This window comes from Melospiza melodia, chromosome 1 (genome assembly GCF_035770615.1).
Source record: "Melospiza melodia melodia isolate bMelMel2 chromosome 1, bMelMel2.pri, whole genome shotgun sequence".
Lineage (NCBI taxonomy): Eukaryota > Metazoa > Chordata > Aves > Passeriformes > Passerellidae > Melospiza > Melospiza melodia.
Window position 1 is genome coordinate 101,384,699 of NC_086194.1, and position 18,379 is coordinate 101,403,077.

The following is an 18,379-nucleotide window of genomic DNA, read 5'->3' on the forward strand; positions in this document are numbered from 1 at the left end:
CATGTGTTTTAATTACTAAAAAGTCAAATTCTGAAAATCTGAAGCCAGATACATCTGATAATTTCAAGACTCACTTGACAGATAATGCTGGTATGCTCTTTCACTGAGGCCTTCTGACTGCTCTCAAATCCTGTTCCCACAGGGCCCAGCCTCCTCTCCCAGAGTGCACTCCAGCTCAATTCCAAACCTGAAGGATCCTTCCAGTATTCAGCCAGCTACCACAGCAACCAGACCCTCGCCCTGGGTGAAACAGCTTCTGCCCAGCTCCCGTCCCGCAGCAGTCAGGCCAGAGGTGCCATCCAGAGCTACAGCCAGGTACGTGTCCTGAGCAACTGTGGTCTTTCTCTCCTGAAATTGTGTGGAGGAGCTCCCAGGAAAGAGCTGTTTGCTGCTTCCCACACCTGCATTTCTGCCTTTACTTTCTGTCTTGTTCAACACACCTGCAGCAGGGTGGAGTTACCATCTTGATTTTTGTAAATCTCTGGTGGGTTGACTTTGCATAGTGATAAAGTAATCCTGATTAACAAGGAGATCTGCCTACCAGATTAACTTGCTTGCTTATATATATTTTGGTAATAGCATGTTCAGGCATTTAGTTTTCACAGCAAATTTCTGTGCCTGTGCTGATTATGAGTCCATCCTAAAGTCTAGGACCTGCCAGTATTGCCACATTACTGAAAGCAGTAAGTGCCAGGAAACAAACAAAGCCAGGCTGACACCAGATGTGAAACCTGCCTGGGATACCAGGCATCACATGGTGCTATGGCCTCATCTCAAGTGTAGGAAACAGTTTTTTTCACTACATATTGTAGGATTGTCGCCTTTGCTTTTGAAACATTTTGAAAGATTGTCTCAGATACACATGAAAACTTTGTAAATCCCTCTGCCTGTCTAAACCATCTCTCCTGGCTCTGATATGTAACCCTCTCACCTTCTTTGCTTTTCACTGTGACATCAAAGCCTCTCAGGAGAAAGTTAAGCTTCATTTTAGACAAGATGTGTTCATGCTTCTGTACCTAAAAGTCTAACTGGGTTGTGTCGGTCAGCACTGGTTATTTTCTCTGTTTAGATGCTAACCATCCTAGCAAAGCAGATCATCTCAGTGTGATACCAGGACATTTTGCAGTTCAGGATTCTGTAGAAGAGAGTAGTTATTTGAATTTCAAAGCCTAAAATTGCTAAGAGATTTCAAGTATTAGAGTCGTTGCACAGTTTGTGAGATGCTGAGAGACATACAATATTCTATTCTCTCAATTTTCTTAGAAAAGCTCTCTATTCCTTAAGACTGAAAAATGAAATAAAGCACAGTTAAATTAAATTTCAAATTGTGTAGGTAAGAACAGAGTCCAAATATTAACCCAGGACTGGCCATCAGCGAGTCATGTCCCCAAGTGCCACATATGCATATCTTCTAAATACCCTCAGGGATGGTGATTTGACAACCCTTTCAGTGAAAAAAATTCTTCCTGATGTCCAACCTGAACCTCACCTGGTGCAGCTTGAAACCATTTCCTCTTGTCCTGTGGGTGGTTGCCTGGGAAGAAGGACTGACGTCCACCTGGCTACAGTCTCCTTTCTGGCAGGTGTAGAGAGCAGTGAGGTCTCCCCTGAGCCTCTCTCCCTCCAGGCTAAACAACCCCAGCTCCCTCAGCTGCTCCTGATAACAATAACACTTGTGCTCCAGACCCTTCACCAGCTCTGCTGCCCTTCTCTGGACACACTCCAGCACCTCAATGTCTTTCTTGCATTGAGAGATCCAAAGCTGGACACAGGATCTGAGGTGTGGCCTCAGCGGTGCTGAGTGCAGGATGATGATCACTGCCCTGCTCCTGCTGGCCACACCATTGCTGCTCCAGGCCAGGGTGCCCTTGGCCACCTGGGCCACCTGGGCTTATAATGGCTCATGTTCAGTTGCCTGTATCAGCCCTGCCATGTCCTTTTCCATGGGCAACTTTCCAGCCACTCTTCCCCCATGTTGTGGAGCTGCATGAGGCTGTAGTGGCCAAAGTGCAGGACGTGGCACTTGACCTTGCTGAACCTCATGCAGCTGGCCCTGGCCCATTGATCCTGCCTGCCCAGATCCCTCTGCAGAGCCTGCCTACCCTCTAGCAGATCAACACTCCCAGCCAGCTTGGTTTATTTCTGCAAACTGGTTGAGGGTGTACTCCATCCCCTTGCCCAGGTCATTGTTAAAGATATCACAGAGATCCCTGGGGAATTCCACTTGTGGCAGGCCACCCCCTTGATGCAACCATTCCCTAGGCCCAGTCACCCAGCCAGGTTTTTACCCAGTGAAGAGTGCACCCAGCCATGCCATGGGCTGCCAGCTTCTCCAGGTGCATCTTGTGGAAAATAGCAGAAAAAATCATCTGGAGTTCTGCTTTTTGAAAAGCATCTTACCCTGGGGGTTACCCTGAAAGACTGTGATGCAGTCTTTAAGAAGGCTGGAAAAATAAGATGATGGAAACAGAGCAGGTTATGGGAGAACAGAAACAAAAACAAAGTAAAATTGAGAGGGGAAGGAGAAAGAATCTTTTTTTTTTAAAGGCAGGAAGGAAAATCATGCAGATTTGTAAAGGTTAGAAATAGATATATTCTTAATATAAATTCTATTATACTCATTGATAGAAAAAGATGAATTTATGGAGGGGGAAAAATTAATGACCTAGATTTTTTTTTTCATTGGAATTACACTGGTCAGACATTGCTTTGATCTGAGAAGCTCTCCTGAACCATCACTTCAGAGAGAACTGGTTTTTTTCAGAAAGGTAATTAGTAAGGCAACATTCCCTATCCTTTGTTTTCCTTGGTATGAGAGGACAGAAAATAGATGTTCTTTCTATTTTCATACACATTGTAGGATAGATATTCCTGCAGGAAAATAATTCAGAGAACTTAATATTTTTTCACACCATGATGCTGCAAAAGATGCTTGACAACTTCAGATGAATTTATATATATTTTGAAAATACTAACAAACTGCCACATAAACTATTGATTAATACCATTAAAAGTATGTAAAAGGGCTTTTAAAAGAGGTAAACAGGAAGAGGAAAATTCAAAAGTTAAAATTTAAAAATTCTGAATATGACCATTGCTGATCCCACAATTACAAGGAAAAAAAAAGTCAATCCTAAGAATTGTTTTGCTATACCTATTATAATTAAAATAAGCCTCAGGAGCTGAAGCTTCTCAGATTGTGATAATTTCCTTTGGTATTTGTGCAAGGAATATAGCTATCTCTCAACATGAATGATAGTCCAAATGCTTGCAAAAAAAAAATGTAAATAGTCCCAAGGCCAGCTGTGACAGCAAGAACAATTTATGAAAATGCAATTGTATAAAAAAGCGAAACTGATTAGTTTTGGGACTTCCTGTATAGTGTTGCAAAGTGCAATCTAACATTTTTGTCAATTTGGTGGAGTTCATTATAGATCATAGAGTTTTTCCAGTGCTTTGCCTACTTTTGAACATAAAACTTTTATCTTCTAAATACTACTGGGACACATTTCTTAGCAAAAACTGCTCCTCTAGCAGGGAATTACTCTGCTTCCCCACTGAAAACTGCTTTTCAAATTCAGTGTCCAGTCAGGTTCCATGCAACTTGGAGAATGATCATCTTATCAATGATATCAGAGATATCAAAGGAGTATAAAGTACAGCGTGTAGTAAATAGAGTAGTTTTCTGCATGCTCTGCCATGTGTTTGCAAGGGAACAGGAAAGGAAGTTTACGTTCTGGATGAGGACTTGTTTCGCTCTTGGTAATGTTAAGTCTTTTCAGAGGCTGTGGCTGCAACACAGGTAAATCCCTACTGTGCATTATCCTGTGCACCTGATGCTTTTGGACTGAATAAGCTGGCACAGAATTGGAAAACCTTAAAATCAAAAAATTATATGGAAATTAAAGGTGATTAAAAAGTCTTGAAAACACATTTTACAGTTAGTGTTCTAACTTGTTTCCTTTTTCCTAGAAACAAGTTTGTCAGACCACCACACCTCACTAACAAATGCTTAAAGTTTTTAAGCAGAATCTGTGTACTGGCCACAAGGTAACAGGCTGCTTGATAACCTACCCAGATGAAAGCTGAAATAAATATTTTTCTTCTGGTAGGTATGGCCAATGACAATGTGTTTAAAACCAAATTCCAGATATAAACCTAAGAATTTTTCTGTCATAAAGGAAACAAGATGAAATCTTAAGACAGATTACTCTTATTACAGCACTCGGAGAACAATTCACTAGTAGAGATTATGGCAGGGGAAATCTGCAATGCTGCTTTGATTCTGCCGTAGGTAATGACTGTAGCATTCACTGCTGCTTTAAAACCAGAGATGGACCATCTCTGGACACTTTCAGAAGGTCTCACACCATTCTGTTTATGCATGTAGAAGACTACAATGACCTACCTTCATCTATATATATGACCTTTGAGAGCAGGATATGGTATGCTGACAAATTTTCCTAATAGTGTTGGAATTTTGGAATGGAACGATGGAACAAAATCAGGAGAAAGAGATGGAATAGGCCATATTTGAGGGACCCAGAGGTATAGTCTAGCATCTGTTTTTGTATGAAAGCATTTGAACATAGGTAGAATCTTTCTGGTCAGGAACTTAGAAATTATATTAAAGTAGTCTTGCAGAAGAAAGGCTCTTCTATAGGTCCTGGCCAAAGACTGAAGGGTGCATTCCAAGCCTAGAGAAAGTTATGCAATTTCCATGCCCTCTTCTCTTTGTGAGAGTGTTGATTGAGGCATTGGACCACAGCAGAGTGATGCCTTGAGTGAAGCCTTATGGAAGGTTCTTTGGGCTTACAGGAAGAAAAGGAGCCCTCAACAGACTGGCAAGTCTAGCAGTCTCTGACAAAGCTCAGAGCATCACTGAGACTGTGAAATGGAGCTGCACCTGTGGACTGTCTCTAGAAAACCCTGACCAGGATGAACAATTTTTCTGCCTAAAGCTACCAACACACACCAATAGTTAAAAGCCAAAGGGGCCTGGAGGGAGGTTTTCTACACAACTTGGAAAATGCTCCCTAAAATCAAGAGAAAGGGTCTCCTCAGGGACCACGGTGCACTGTATATGACTGTTAGTATTCATCAGATGTGGCTTGTTTGAGATTTATAAAGGCAAAGAGATCCAGAGAGAAAAATGAGCTAAAAACTGGCACTGGTATTTACTGCTAAACTAAAGTTCATCCAGAGCTAAGATGGGCATGCAGACTTACTCAAACCTCTGGGAGCAATCTCCAAGAATCAATACACTGATTCATATTAGCAGCTGACCCCAAAGTTTCACTTAAAGCTGTCTAGCTGTTTTGTAATTCCTTATCCATGAAAAATTTTCTGAAGAATAAATAAGTCAACACTTTAGTTATTTGGCCCTCTCGATTCTACTCTATAGAACAGAAATCTTACATTGCAGTCTTTTATTTACTCTTTCTTGGGTAAAGTTTCAATTTAAGTTATCAATTGGATTGTAAAAACAAACAAACAAAAACCAAACAAACAAAAACCAAAACAAAAACAAAACAAAAAAAAAGCCAAACAACAACAAAAGAATCCCCACACAAGAACAACCAAACGACCAAAAAAAACACAAAAAAACCCAACCCCCAAAAAACTAATTTCCTGGAATTCTGGGCATTAAATGCTTGAATGAACAGGCAAACAACAGTTAGACTGTTCTCTAGTCTCCTATAACCTAACTGAGTCTCCTATAATCTGGATACCCCCAGTAATTTTCTGTATGAAGCTCTAAAGATACTGTTTTGAATCAGTAGAAAATTATCTTCTTAGTAACATTAAATGGGAAAGAAAATATTTTTATAGCTGTGTTAATGTTCTCATGTTTTTTTCACACATTCCTGTTTCTAAAAAGGATATACCAGAATCCATATATTGAATCGAAATAAGCAAGGCTACTTTTCGTTGGGATGCCAGGGAAATGAAACCCCTGTGTCTTGGAATAGATATTCATAGGGCTGTAGTAAGAAAGTCCTTGATTTTTATTCACATCTATGAAATAGGATGATGGTAGAGAATATAATTACTGAGAAGCAAATTTGCTCTTAGTTTATTAGCTTAAACACAGTTTTGTTATCAGGTTGACAAAAATAATGGATAAATGGAAAAAATAAGGGAAAAATACCACTGTATTTTATTCTTCCATACAAAGTATGTCACATTGCAGGGTGAACAATGATGTGTCTTTGTGTCTGTCTTAAGCCAGAGACAGGGAGAAACACAATGAAAAACTAAACCACATTTTGTCTCTGAAAAGATGTGTGGAGAATGTTACTGCACACTTGGCCCTTTGAAAAAGCCTAAGAACCTCACGGTACATTTAAGACAGGTCTGAGATTAGTCACATCCTAGAAAATACTGCATGCTGGTGTTTTCATTGCAATCTGTTCATCCACAAGTTCTCTCCTTCACACAGAGCACATGCTTAGCTTTTTAGGAAGTGATATACACTGCATTTTTAATTAAGCATTTAATTATTGTGTCTCACCACTACACCTTGTTCCCTATAACAAATCATCAGGAAATAGGATTTTTGGGGTTTTTTTTGAATTAGTGCTTGCAGAATGCTCACAGCTTTATAGAGATTTATTAGGAATATGGGATAATACTGATTTACTTGAAATTAATTACTGTAAATCCTTGACACATTAAGCAGTGTAGAAGTAGATTAGTAAAAGAAATTTTGTATACATGATGACAGTACTTGCCTAAAACCCTTAGCATCAACAGCAAACTGTTAAAGTTACCAGTGTGTTGAAGAAGTACTTGGTGCACTGGTAACATTGCAAAAGACTGTATTTTGGAGCACTGTTTATTAGAAAATTATTATTATTATGCCACTTAAAAGTCCAAAAAGTAAAATTTATTAACAAATATCAATAGATAATGTAGCTAGTTTGAATGACATTTTCTTAAGTGCAAAATTTGCTCTGCCCATGTTGTCTTTTTTTTTGTCTAATGAAAGTTGTTACCATATAGTCTAAACCTGGAAAATGAAAACTGTACTCCTGTCAAATACATTATTGGACAGTCAGCTGAAGATTAGTCCTTCTTTCCACTTTAAAGCATGTATGGTAAGTAGCTCAGTGTGAAAGTAGCTTTGAAAAGTTTGCTGGTGTTCCCACAGTTTTCCTTCTTGGTTTTTGTTAGGAGCCTTTCAAGTGAGCAACTTGAGCTTGTTGACCATTTTTGAGAATGTCAAGACTTGCCCTTGAAGCTGTGGTGTTTGTCACTCGCTGCTGCAATCCCAATAGTCCAGCTCAAAAGAGAGCAGCTACTCCCATCTGTGAGCCCCTTGCTCACCTGGCAGTCACCATACAGAGCACCTGGAGTGGGACAGTTCACGTTTCATTTATGTGTAAAGCCATTGCTCTGTGAGCTGCACAGCCAGGGAGGTTTGGCTCTGGCAGTGCTCTCTAAAGAAGCCTGAGCAATGTCAGTGCTGGTAGCTTCTTCCATGCGACTAGCAACTGGGAGCAAAGCTCCAGGAGGAGCTTCTCCAAAGCCTTGTTTCTTGTCTCTGTCTAGGGAAATACATATTCTTCCTCCAGACACAAAGCATTTAAGATGAAGGGCAGGCTCCAAAAGTAAAAAAAAACCCACAAACATTTCCAGTGGGTGTACATAGGAAGAAGTACAGATTTCTGGCATTTTGAATATTGTTTATTTTCTGCTGCAATTAGTTATGCTGTCCTCCGTTCCTGACCAAATCCTTTATTGAGTATCCTAGTGCAAATAAATCAAATTTCATACCAGGAACATGGTGCTTTTGCCCACTTGTTTTTTTGTAGGATGCTACTGGAAAATCACATTGCTATTCAATGTATAACAATGCTACTGTTGGCATTCACAACACCTCTTTGAATTGAGTCACAAAATTCATCATTCACATTTTAAAGCTTCTTCTGGCTAAGGAAATCAGTAGCTGAGAGGCGTGTGCATGTGTTCGGGCAAAGCATCGGTCAGACCGATTCAAACTATGCTGTCAACTCTGAGGATCCAGAGCACTTTTTGAGGTTCAAGTAAATCCCCTGACTAACCAGAAAAAACCCAGTATCTGAATCTAACAGCACATCTTCCAACAGAGCACTGAGCTCTCCCTCACTGCGGGGTGCAGTTATGAGAGGATTTTAATGTTACCAGACTCACAGATGATCTCTTGAGCCTAAGATCCCCGATAAAAAAAAAAAAAAAGGGGGAGCCGCCTGTATGTAAGGGCAAGCTGCATCCTCTGCGGCTTCAGAAGCGGCTCAGGCACAGAACCGAAATTTCTCATAGGCAGTATCTCCCGAGGATTTTCTCTCGCTCCCTCATCCCAGCCCCCCTCAATTACTGGTCTTAGAGGGAGCTCAGCGCTGCCTTGCCGGCGGCCAGCGGGTCGGCGCAGGGAGCTCTCTCCCTCCTTGTCTATGCAGATTCCCCGCTGGAAGCGGCCCAGGGAAGCGCCCGGCCCCGGCAGCTCCTCCCGTACCCCCCGCCCCCTTCGTGCCGCGTAACTGAGTGCGAGGCGGCCGCTCGCTGTGCCGTGCCGTGCCGTGCCGTGCTGTGCTGCCAGGGCGGCTCGGCGTGCACCGGCCCGGGCTTCCCCTCCCTCCGCCCCTTCACACAGGTCCGGCCCGCGGGGAGCAGCGAGCTCCCGGTGCGGTGCCTCTCCTCGTTAGGGACACAGGTTGCTGGAAACCGAGGAAAGTTACTCGATTAAAGGCTTTTCCGAGGGGCTTCGGCCGCTCTTCTCTAATGTATGCAGAATAAAGGGGCGCGGGTGTATTTATCTGTGTGTATGTACGTACGTAAGTATTTGACCCGGGGCTAAACCCTGCCTGATTTAGGGGTTGGCAGGCGAGCGCATTCCGGAGCCGGCGCCCCGGAGCGCTGTGCCCCACGGCCGGGTGCCGGCTTCAGCCGTCGGGGGGAGTTTCCACACCTCTCGGGCCGAGCCGGCGGCTGGTTTTTCCCCTGAAAGGCCGAGAATGCTTTAGCAGATTACCAACTCCCGTAATCCCGCGGGCGCCGGGTGCCGGCCTGGTTCGAGGTCAGCGAGGGGGCTGCTCCGGCCGGCGGGCCCGCATCGCCCCGCGCAGGGCCGGGGGAGCCGGGCGCCCGCCGCCGCTGACGCCTCTGCCTTTCCTTCCCGCAGCAGGGCCCGGGGGGCCGCGGCGCCCACCCGGGCGGCCCGGAGCCGCCGCCGCCGCCCGCCGCCCCGCAGCCGCGGGAGCCCTTCGCGCCCAGCCACGGCAGCGCCTTCCACCTGCCCGAGCCCCAGCACGCCGCCGCGCTCTACTACGCCAGCTCCACGCTGCCGGCGCAGCGGGTGAGCTCCCCGCTGCCCGCCCAGCCCGGCGGCTCCCCCACCAAGCTGCCACGGGCCGGCTCCGCCGCCGAGGGCGCCGCCTACGCCACCGCGCAGCGCCTCTCCTCCCCGAAGCAGTCCCCCAGCCGCCTGGCCAAGTCCTACAGCACCAGCTCGCCCATCAACATCGTCGTCTCCTCGGCGGGACTGTCGCCGTCCCCCATCCGAGTGACCTCCCCGCCCACCGTCCAGTCTAACATTTCCTCCTCTCCTATCCACCAGTTAAGCTCCACCATCGGCACTTACGCCACCCTGTCGCCTACCAAGCGGCTTGTTCACGCTGCCGATCAGTACAGCAAGCACTCCCAGGAGCTGTACGCCACCGCCACCCTGCAGAGACCCGGCTCCCTCGCAGGTAAAACCGCGGCCGGCAGCGGGGCCGGGGCTGCGCGGGGCCGGCGCGCCCGCGGAGGGGGGCGGCGAGGGGCGAGGGACGGCGTGAGGCGGGGGGCAGGGCCGCCGGCCGGGAACGGGAGGAGGGAGCGGGGGGCGTTTGACAGGAGAACGGCACTTGGGGGAATTGCGGGTGGGTTTCATCCCGGGCCGTGCTCGGGGAGGCTGCCTGCCGCTGCTGGAGCGAAGTACCTGAGTTGTCCCGGCCCGTGCCGCCCTCCCGGCGCCGGGCAGGTGTGCGTGCGGCCGGGGGTGCGGGGCTCGCCGCGCTCCCCGCTGTGACCCGCGGTGCGGGTGGGGGGTTTGTTACTATGGCGAATCTCTTCTCTGCCGCCATCAGAACCTCTGAGCCTTTTGCAGGGAATCGCTTTTCCCCGGATTTACAGGCGGCTCAGGCGTACTTGACAAGTTTGGGGTTACTTAGCAGGAACTGCCGGTGTACCGAGTCGTGCCGAGTAAGAGGTAGCGGTGATTTGGCTCCGAGTGCTCTTTGGGGAACAGGCTGTTACAGCTGATTTCATGTCTCTGTAAACGCAGACTTTGAGCAGATCCAAGAAGTGAGATACTGGTGCGCTGTTCTCTAAACCATCTCTTTGCTAAACTGAGCATCCTTCAGGGGTGGGTTTTTTGTGTTCTCAAAATTTTCAGTTTCATTGCTATAGTAACAGCTGCTATGCTCATATGTTCTCTTGTGTGACATAAATAGATTTGAAGATAAATAGGATACATGAAGAAGTTAGGCTGAGTTTATCAGTCAGGTACACAAGTCTCCTACTGGAGTGAGGACCTCACCCCCTTTCTCCTCTCACCCACCTCCCCTCCCCCACTCCAGCTGTTGTCAGCATCCTATGTAATTCCTGTGTGTCTAAACACACAGATGGAATTAACTAATAATAAAATACTGTTTTGATCTATCTCCTTGTAAGAACTATTTGCTGGATTTTTTTTTCATATTTTAAGGGCAAGAATTTTAGAATTTTGTATCTTTATGTATATATAACACCACATTTTAATTTCAGAATGAGTAAAGTGTCAGTATCATTAAATTAAGGCGAAATTCAAGATCTCGGGATGCTTGTATCAAGCCTGTTGGCAAATACTGAGTCTCAGAACACTAAGTGGTTTATTTACCATTTATATTAATACAACTTTTTCTTGCTGTAGTCCAGTACACTGTTGGCCACAAGTATTAAATACTGCCTTTGTACAATGGAAATTTAGGATTGCCACAGACTTTGTATTTTAGGTAGTTTTATAACTTTGTTGTATAGCAAGAGTTTGAGTCTAAAAAGGCATGGATGTCAGCATCAAGGGAATGGAGAAAAAAAAATCGATTTAAAACTTATATACCTGTGGCTATGAGCTATCAGTATTTGCCTGATTTTTTCTTACCTTTATTCTAGGATAGAAGTATTTGCTTTGGGAAGTTTCTAACAGGCAAAGTACTTTTTCCTGTTTGTGGACTGTTAGCATTGACATTTGTGTTGTGTTAGGGGTTTGGTTTTGGTTTTTTTTTTTAAGAAGGCATCTTTGTATCATTGCAGCATCAAGTCTGTCATGGTAGCTTAGTCCAAAACTTTTTTATTTAGGGGTTAAGGTCCAGCATAATGACTCTGAAGTGCTACAGAAGCTGTTTGTCCTGAGCTAGATCCAAGTTGAAACTTGGGTTTAGGCTCTTTTGGCCTTCTTGGCCAATAATGCTTCTATAGATATTCCTAACAGAATTTTCTGCTTTGTTTTGAATGAAAGTTAAGGAACTGACGTTAATTTTCTTGGATTGCTTTTAAATAAAAGCTTTTGATTAGACTTCTGCATCTTGCATAACCTGCATATTTTTAAAGCCTACTGCAGGGCGTTGGCTGATTTACTGATTTATGGCTTTGGTGAAATAAAAAGCCTGTAGATGATACATGCGTTTAGGAATTAATTAGGAAATGGCTGGTGTATATTGTGTGGATTTTCCTATGGGAGGGAAGTAGTGATTGACCATTTGAGTTTGCTGTTGAGTTTGTAAAAATTGATAAAGCAGCACTAACTTTGCTTAGTGCTGGACTGATCAGAGCAAACAAAACAATCAACTGGGTCACTCATCCCTTAGGGATTTGATTTTAAGATATGTAAAAACCCTCGTTGTTTTATAACAAATGGAAAATCGTGTAACTTGAATAAGTATTAGGTGGCAGACCTGGAGAGAGAAAGTTCTGCTACTTCAAAGACTCAGTGTAAGCAAGGGTATGTTAGTAAATACCTTTTCTTTTTTTTTTTTTTTTTTTTTCCCCACAGTGGTGACATGCCTTTCAAGTAGTCCTTGAAAGGAGCTCTCTCACATGATCCATTCTTTTGCAAAGGTTTTCTATTGTGAGCTCCTACCCCTTATTTTCCACTGCCATTCTTATGCATGTTCCTCGTGGCCTGACTGCCATCCCAGAGTTACACATTTGCCAGCAGTGTTAAGTGCCTGACTAATCTTCTAGACTTTCACTGGATTCACTGAAGCCAATGGACTACTCAGAGGCTTAAAATTAGCATATGCTTTAGAGTTAGCCAGGATCAGATGTTACAGATACTACTGAGGTAATCTTAATTTCTTCCTTCCTTCTGTAAGTATTTTTGCTCAGAGTAGGTTTGGAATTTGGGCTCTAAGTATATTATATTTTTGCAGGAGTTTTTCAGTCATTGTGTTAGAAATCAAACTCACTGAGAAGGAAAGCAAGCAATTGTACTTTGAAAAAATAATGTTCAATAAATAGTGGTTTTGTTTCTTGTTCAAAACATCCAAAGATGAGTTGAAGTTTTTTGGGGTTTTTGAGAGAGAGAGAGAGAGAGAGGAGGAGGAGGAAGAATGGAGAACAGTTGTCACATTGCACTGATTGATGGTATGCCTACTGTGATTAATGTGAAGTTGCATTGGCATGTATGTGTCATCACAGGGATGATGTTATACTAAGTAATCTTTGTTATATCTGGCAATAAAAATGTAAGTATTTGTAGTAATTACTAAAACCACAAATGATGCATTTGTTTTAATTATTTTTGCATTATACTAGAAATTTGTCCTGGAGCTATCTAGTTCATGAATACTACTGGGTTTCAGTGTGCTAAACAAGCCAAACTGTATCAATGCCAGATTTAGATATTTAAAAGAGAAAACATTCAGATAAGATCCATTTTTTAAAAAAACTCAAGTAAAAAGTTACATAGATGACCCAAAATATAATCTGTCTGAGACTTAACTGAGGAGATGGCATTATTTATGTTAATTTCCTACAAATTTGATTATGAAACAACTTGAAATTTTAAAAATGGCAATTCTTAGACTTCATCCTGAATTTCAAATGAGACATGCAACAGTGTGCAATGACTCAGTTTTAACCGAGTAACCTTAGAAACGTCTTCAGAAATGGCTTTTAGTCTAGTTATATTTGAGCTGCTGCCACTGCCAAGTGTGTGTGTATGGGTGTGTGTGTACATGTGTATATAGTGGCTCTGGTGAGTGTACATTTGCTGTGTTTATTCTTAGTCTAGCTGCTTCATTGCTATGATCTGCAATTACAGTTTTAGAAGTAGTTTTCTGCTCTGCACTGCTCCAAAGCATATTCGACCGTCTGTTCAAGCAGCGATCCAAATCCAGACAGCACAGTTTGTAAATACCTTCTTGCAGCTTCCACACCTGCACTGAGCTTCAGAGTGCTGCTGGGAGCCAGACTCCCCAAAGCAGCCCATTTTGCCTGGAAGGAGGAGTGTTTAGGACAGCAAGCAGCAGAAACTCTTGCTGGGAAAACTCTTTCAGGAGGCAGGTCATGGCACAGGTGCCCACTCTTCACGCTCTTCTGATGCATCTTCTGGTGGGCAGAATCAGACAGACAGTGCTAGAGGAGTACTGAGTTTATTTAGGAGCAAAGGGGAAGGAGGCAGTCAAACTGTGTTGTTCATGTGGTTTGTGCCTCAGGTTATGTCCCTGGGAGCAGCCCCAATGTTACAAAGCCATTCCTGTCTCTTCATCCAGGTTTAGGGAAGACTAGGGACACGCAAAGCAATGGAAAGTAGTTTTATGTATTGCCTTATTACAGAAAATTCAAAGGAGAGTAATCCTGCTTGAAGACTGCACCATATTTCATAAGCTATACTAAAAGGTTAAGTTTAAGAAATGAGTGTTGGTGTGAATCACTTGATGTAATGTTAGATGGAAGGAATATTACACAGCTATCTTTCATGTAGTGGTGACACATTTCACTGAAACAAGAGCTGCAGCATCCCTCTCGACAGCTCTGCTTCTACCAGTGCTGAAAACTTCAGTGCTCAGCCTGGTGTTTATAATCTTCTTTCAAGTAAAACAAAATGGAAAAGAATTTTTCCTTTCTGAAGAGGACTGTTTGTATGCAAGTGTAATACTAACATTAAAATAACAGCAGTTTATAAAACTGTGGCATGGGTTAATACATAAAATATGCTTTCCACTCCTTGTTGAGCAAAGAGTTCTAAATTTATCAGGCTCTTAATTGGTTCCTTCTGCTCCTTCATATGTCTTGCCTCACTCATCTCTCTTTGCTGGGGACCATCCTTTATCCTTTCTCCTTCTGTAAGCTTTTCACTGTATATGATGTGTTGAACCCTGGTTTCCTGTGGGACTTAGGCAGGACTTCTATTTGGTGGTGAGTGTTGACATGTTAAAGTATGTCAGTGTGCAGTCATAGGGGCACAGAGCAGCTTAAGCAACTTTCTGTGGGATAACTGATGTACATTATTATTAGCATGGATTAATGTTTCCTTTTGATTGCATGAAAATATTGGATCATCTGTATATCAACTAGTTCATTGCCATCTTTATAAAGATTATCTTGTTAAGTGTTAGAGGTCTCCAGTAAATCACACTTCACTTGTACTTGTGCTAGAAGAGCTGCACTACTGTTAACTTACAGCCAAAGTAAATCTAGAATTAAAAGTTCCCTGCCTTTAAACCCCCACCTGAGACACAGGGCTGACCTAATAAAATAGTCTACGTGTGATGTGTCCATTGTACATTTTTGGACAGGCAAGGAAGAAAAATATTTGAATTTTTTTTTGGCTTTAAGATAAGCTCTTGGACCATCTATATGATTGATCATAACAGAAAGGACACTCAGTTGTTTCCCGTAACTATTCTGTATTTTTACAGAATCCCGAGAGTATCTCTTTTATAGAGAGAACCAAATTGCTTCATTAATTTTAACCAAAGTAGTTTTCCATAGATTTTTTTTCTAAGTTTTTTTTTTTCTTTGTTTTTATTAGCTGGAAAATTCCTTTATCTGCTGCCAGGGCCTTTACACATGAGAACACTGTTAACGCTCTTTTGTTCTGGGACAGACACTGCAGTCTTAGGAGTTTTTTCTTCTCCTTTTACTCTTTTTTGTTTTGAGACTCTTTCTTTCAGATAAGAAAACAAAGTGGAAGATTTTGAGTAATATCCAGCAATATATCAGATATTAATTAGAACATGGAATTTGGTGTCTTTCAAGATACAAACTTACTTGCTCCCACATTGCAGCCTGGGGGTTAGGTATGCTGGTGTTGCTTTAGAGTTGATACAAATGTGCAACTAAATGTTCACTTTGATTTTCTTTGTCACTTATTCTACCTCTTTCTTTAGCAATAGTTGTGTTTCTGATTGTTACAACTGGAACCTTTACAATTGCGCTCGATTCCAGTTTGGAAAAGGTATCCACAATGGACAGTGTACAGCAAGAAAGCAGAAGGAATAGGGTGAATGACTTTGAAATATGTTATTATTGCCATGATTTTTGCTCCTGTATTTTTCAGATTTAGATCACATGAAATTAGCTTCCTCGTAGGAGAGGAATAATTGACAAGAGCCAAATACAGAAGCCCCATGTGCATCTTTGAGTTAATGAACTTGATGTTGGCTCCCAATGTGAGCAAACACAAAAAATATGTCTAAACTTGGGTCCTGTTCTTTCACTGATTACCACCTTTCCCTTTGCTTCCCATTCTTGATAAGGGACATTGTTTGGCTGATCCTCCTAATGATCTTTCAGAGGGGTGTTAAATCAAATAACATTGCAGACTAACAAGCTTTTTGGGCAAAGAGCACCAGTGTGCAGTACTGCTGGAAATTAGTTCAACTTGTATAAAGCTGCAAGCATTTTAATGAAATGACTGGGAAACTGTGTGGCAGTGGCTGTTTCTGGGATTTTGGGTGAATGTAACATCAGACATGCTTCTGGGGACTACTGAGGCCTGTGCTGTTGCTTGGTAACCACAAATGTGGTTTCTGGCCTCTGGTCCTGAACTTTAGTAGTATACCTAAGAAGGCCAGGATTCAAATTTAAGCATGCAAGTCACTAGAAGAAATTTCTTAAGCATCAGAGCAGAATTTGGAGTGTCTCTGCTTATATACCTGTTGGGCAGGAGGACAAGAAGGAGGTGAAGTTGACAAAAGGTAACAGAGAAGAGTCTCTGTCCCTAGCAGAAGGATGGTTAAGCCAAGGAGCTGGAATTTGCCAGTTTTTCTTGGCTACTGAAATCCAATGGAATGTATGAAGTTAAAGAGCAGTGTTTTGGGAACCTGACTTTATGGAATTTAGGTTAGAGCAATGGAAATACATTAACCAGTGTTGGCACTACAGTTCCTATGCTCGTCTTGCTTATACTGATCTGTGTTCTGTTTAGTATGAGATTGCAGGAAGATAATAGAGCCTCATAAACGATTATACATCCAAACCTTTGGGTCTTAAGGGTGTGCTAGTGAGGCTAAGTCTCATCCTTGCCTATTACAGCCCATTTTTTGCCTTCAGGACACCATCTCAGTGGTGTTCTCATGTACCTATTGTTCTCTTCAGTTGCCATGAGTGTGGTTCTGTGCTATAGGTCTTTGGCCTCAAACTCGCTCCTTGAGGGCAGAGGAGAGTGCTGTTGTATGGGATAGGGAGTATAAGCAAAGGCAAGGTCCCCTTCTATCAAATTTCTGACATTCAGTCTTTTATGGCATGGTTTTATTTCTGCTATACAGTCCAAAATGGGATGACTGTGTTTGTATTGCTTGTGCACTGGGCAAAGAAGGTACATGTGAAAGCTGCAGCTTCCTCAGTCTCAAACCCTGTTGCAAGGCGTTATCCAGTAGCCTGGAAATGTTTGTTGCAAAAGTATTGATAAAAAAATGACAGAAATCTTATGTTCATCATGGTTTTTGGGTATGTAAGGGATGTGAGAACAAGCCCTTCATTTTTACTATGGTGGAAAATATCATCCTTTCCAGTTGCTGTGGCACAGAAACTTTTAGTAATAGGTGGAGTAGCTCAGATTTAGGAAGCTGGAATGCAGCTCATCAGTAATATAAGTATTAATTTGTTGGCATATCTAATGGCTTTTTGGTTGTTGTGTGCACACACTCTCTTTAAAGCAGTGCAGGTGCCTCTGTCAAGAATAATTAATTATGGCAGAAAGAAGATGGCAAAATGGGCAGTTGTGGAAAGCCCCTTTCTTTAAGGCCAAAGCCTGTGTGGGGAGTTTGCCCATGTCTGCCTGTGCCACATGCAGAGTGCTCATGGGTGAAACACATTACTTGTCAGTGGTAACACCTGCCAGAAGCTACATTGGGCCAAATTTGCTCTATGAGCAATCATGGGAGATAAATGAGGCAATTCTTCAGTAATCATAGGGTCAAATTTGAAGATGACATAGATGTGGACCTAGAACAGAATACCTTTTGGTTTTATAGAAGTGATACTGGAGAGGACAGAGTGATATTGTGTAATGATAATGAATTCATGGAACTGTACATTATCATAAGCGGTTAGAAGCTAAAGTCACAATTTAATATGCTGATATGAGGAGGACCAAGTGATGACTAATCTTACAGTTATAAGGCATGGCATATGAAACTGCCAGTTGGATCACACAGATTTTTACTAAGTACATCAGGTTGCAACTTACAGTGTTAGTGAAGTGTCCCTGCCCATGACAGGGGGTTGAAACTAATCTTTAAGATCCCTTCCAGCCCAAACCGTTCTGTGATGCTATAATAGTAAAGTGCTGTGTTAGTTTGAATACAAGTGGTTTGCAATCTCATGCAATCCTCCCTTTACTGAGGGAATTTTTGCATATGCTTCTCTATATTTACTTCCTCCACAGTGTATGTCTATGTCTTGTGGCCTTATGGCCCCTTATCCTCTCAGTCCAAACCAGGTGCAAAGCATCCCTTTTATCAGCTAGCCAGCTGTGCTGCTCTTGGGCAGTAAAAGCTTTTGATCATCCATCTAAAGCTGGCGCTGGGTTTAAAGAGTGTTGCCTGGGAGGAAAGTAAGGGTGGAGAAGGAACTGTGACCCTCTGATACCAGGGCAGATTTCCTGTCATTGGAGAGCAAAATGACACCTCTCCATGGGGCCTTTCCCTCACCCCACTACTGTCCTGAACATCCTAGTTCAGTGGGAATGCAGTCATGTTTACATTTGATCACCAAAAGGTGTCATGAGCTCTTCAAAGTTCTGGGAGCATGGTCCATAAAGGAGGGTGAGATGGACTCTTTCAGATATTTGTGGGGGAAGAGAAGGTGGAGTGGGACAAGATGACAGCCCTCTGTGTATTTGGGGCTAATATACCATGGAGAAAGGGAG

At 42.9% G+C, this 18,379-nt stretch overlaps 1 protein-coding gene across 4 annotated transcripts in view; it reads left to right on the forward strand.

Annotated features, from left to right (window-relative positions):
* The window catches only part of CTNND2 (catenin delta 2), a 640,896-nt gene that overhangs the window by 362,205 nt on the left and 260,312 nt on the right, over positions 1 to 18,379 (forward strand). For 3 of the 4 annotated variants that reach the window (XM_063162733.1, XM_063162752.1, XM_063162744.1), the window contains exons 6-7: positions 143 to 315; positions 9,164 to 9,731. In XM_063162733.1, coding sequence (XP_063018803.1) covers positions 143 to 315; positions 9,164 to 9,731 — 741 coding nt within the window. The remainder of the gene's footprint in view (positions 1 to 142; positions 316 to 9,163; positions 9,732 to 18,379) is intronic. The other variant, XM_063162763.1, reaches the window with a different exon arrangement.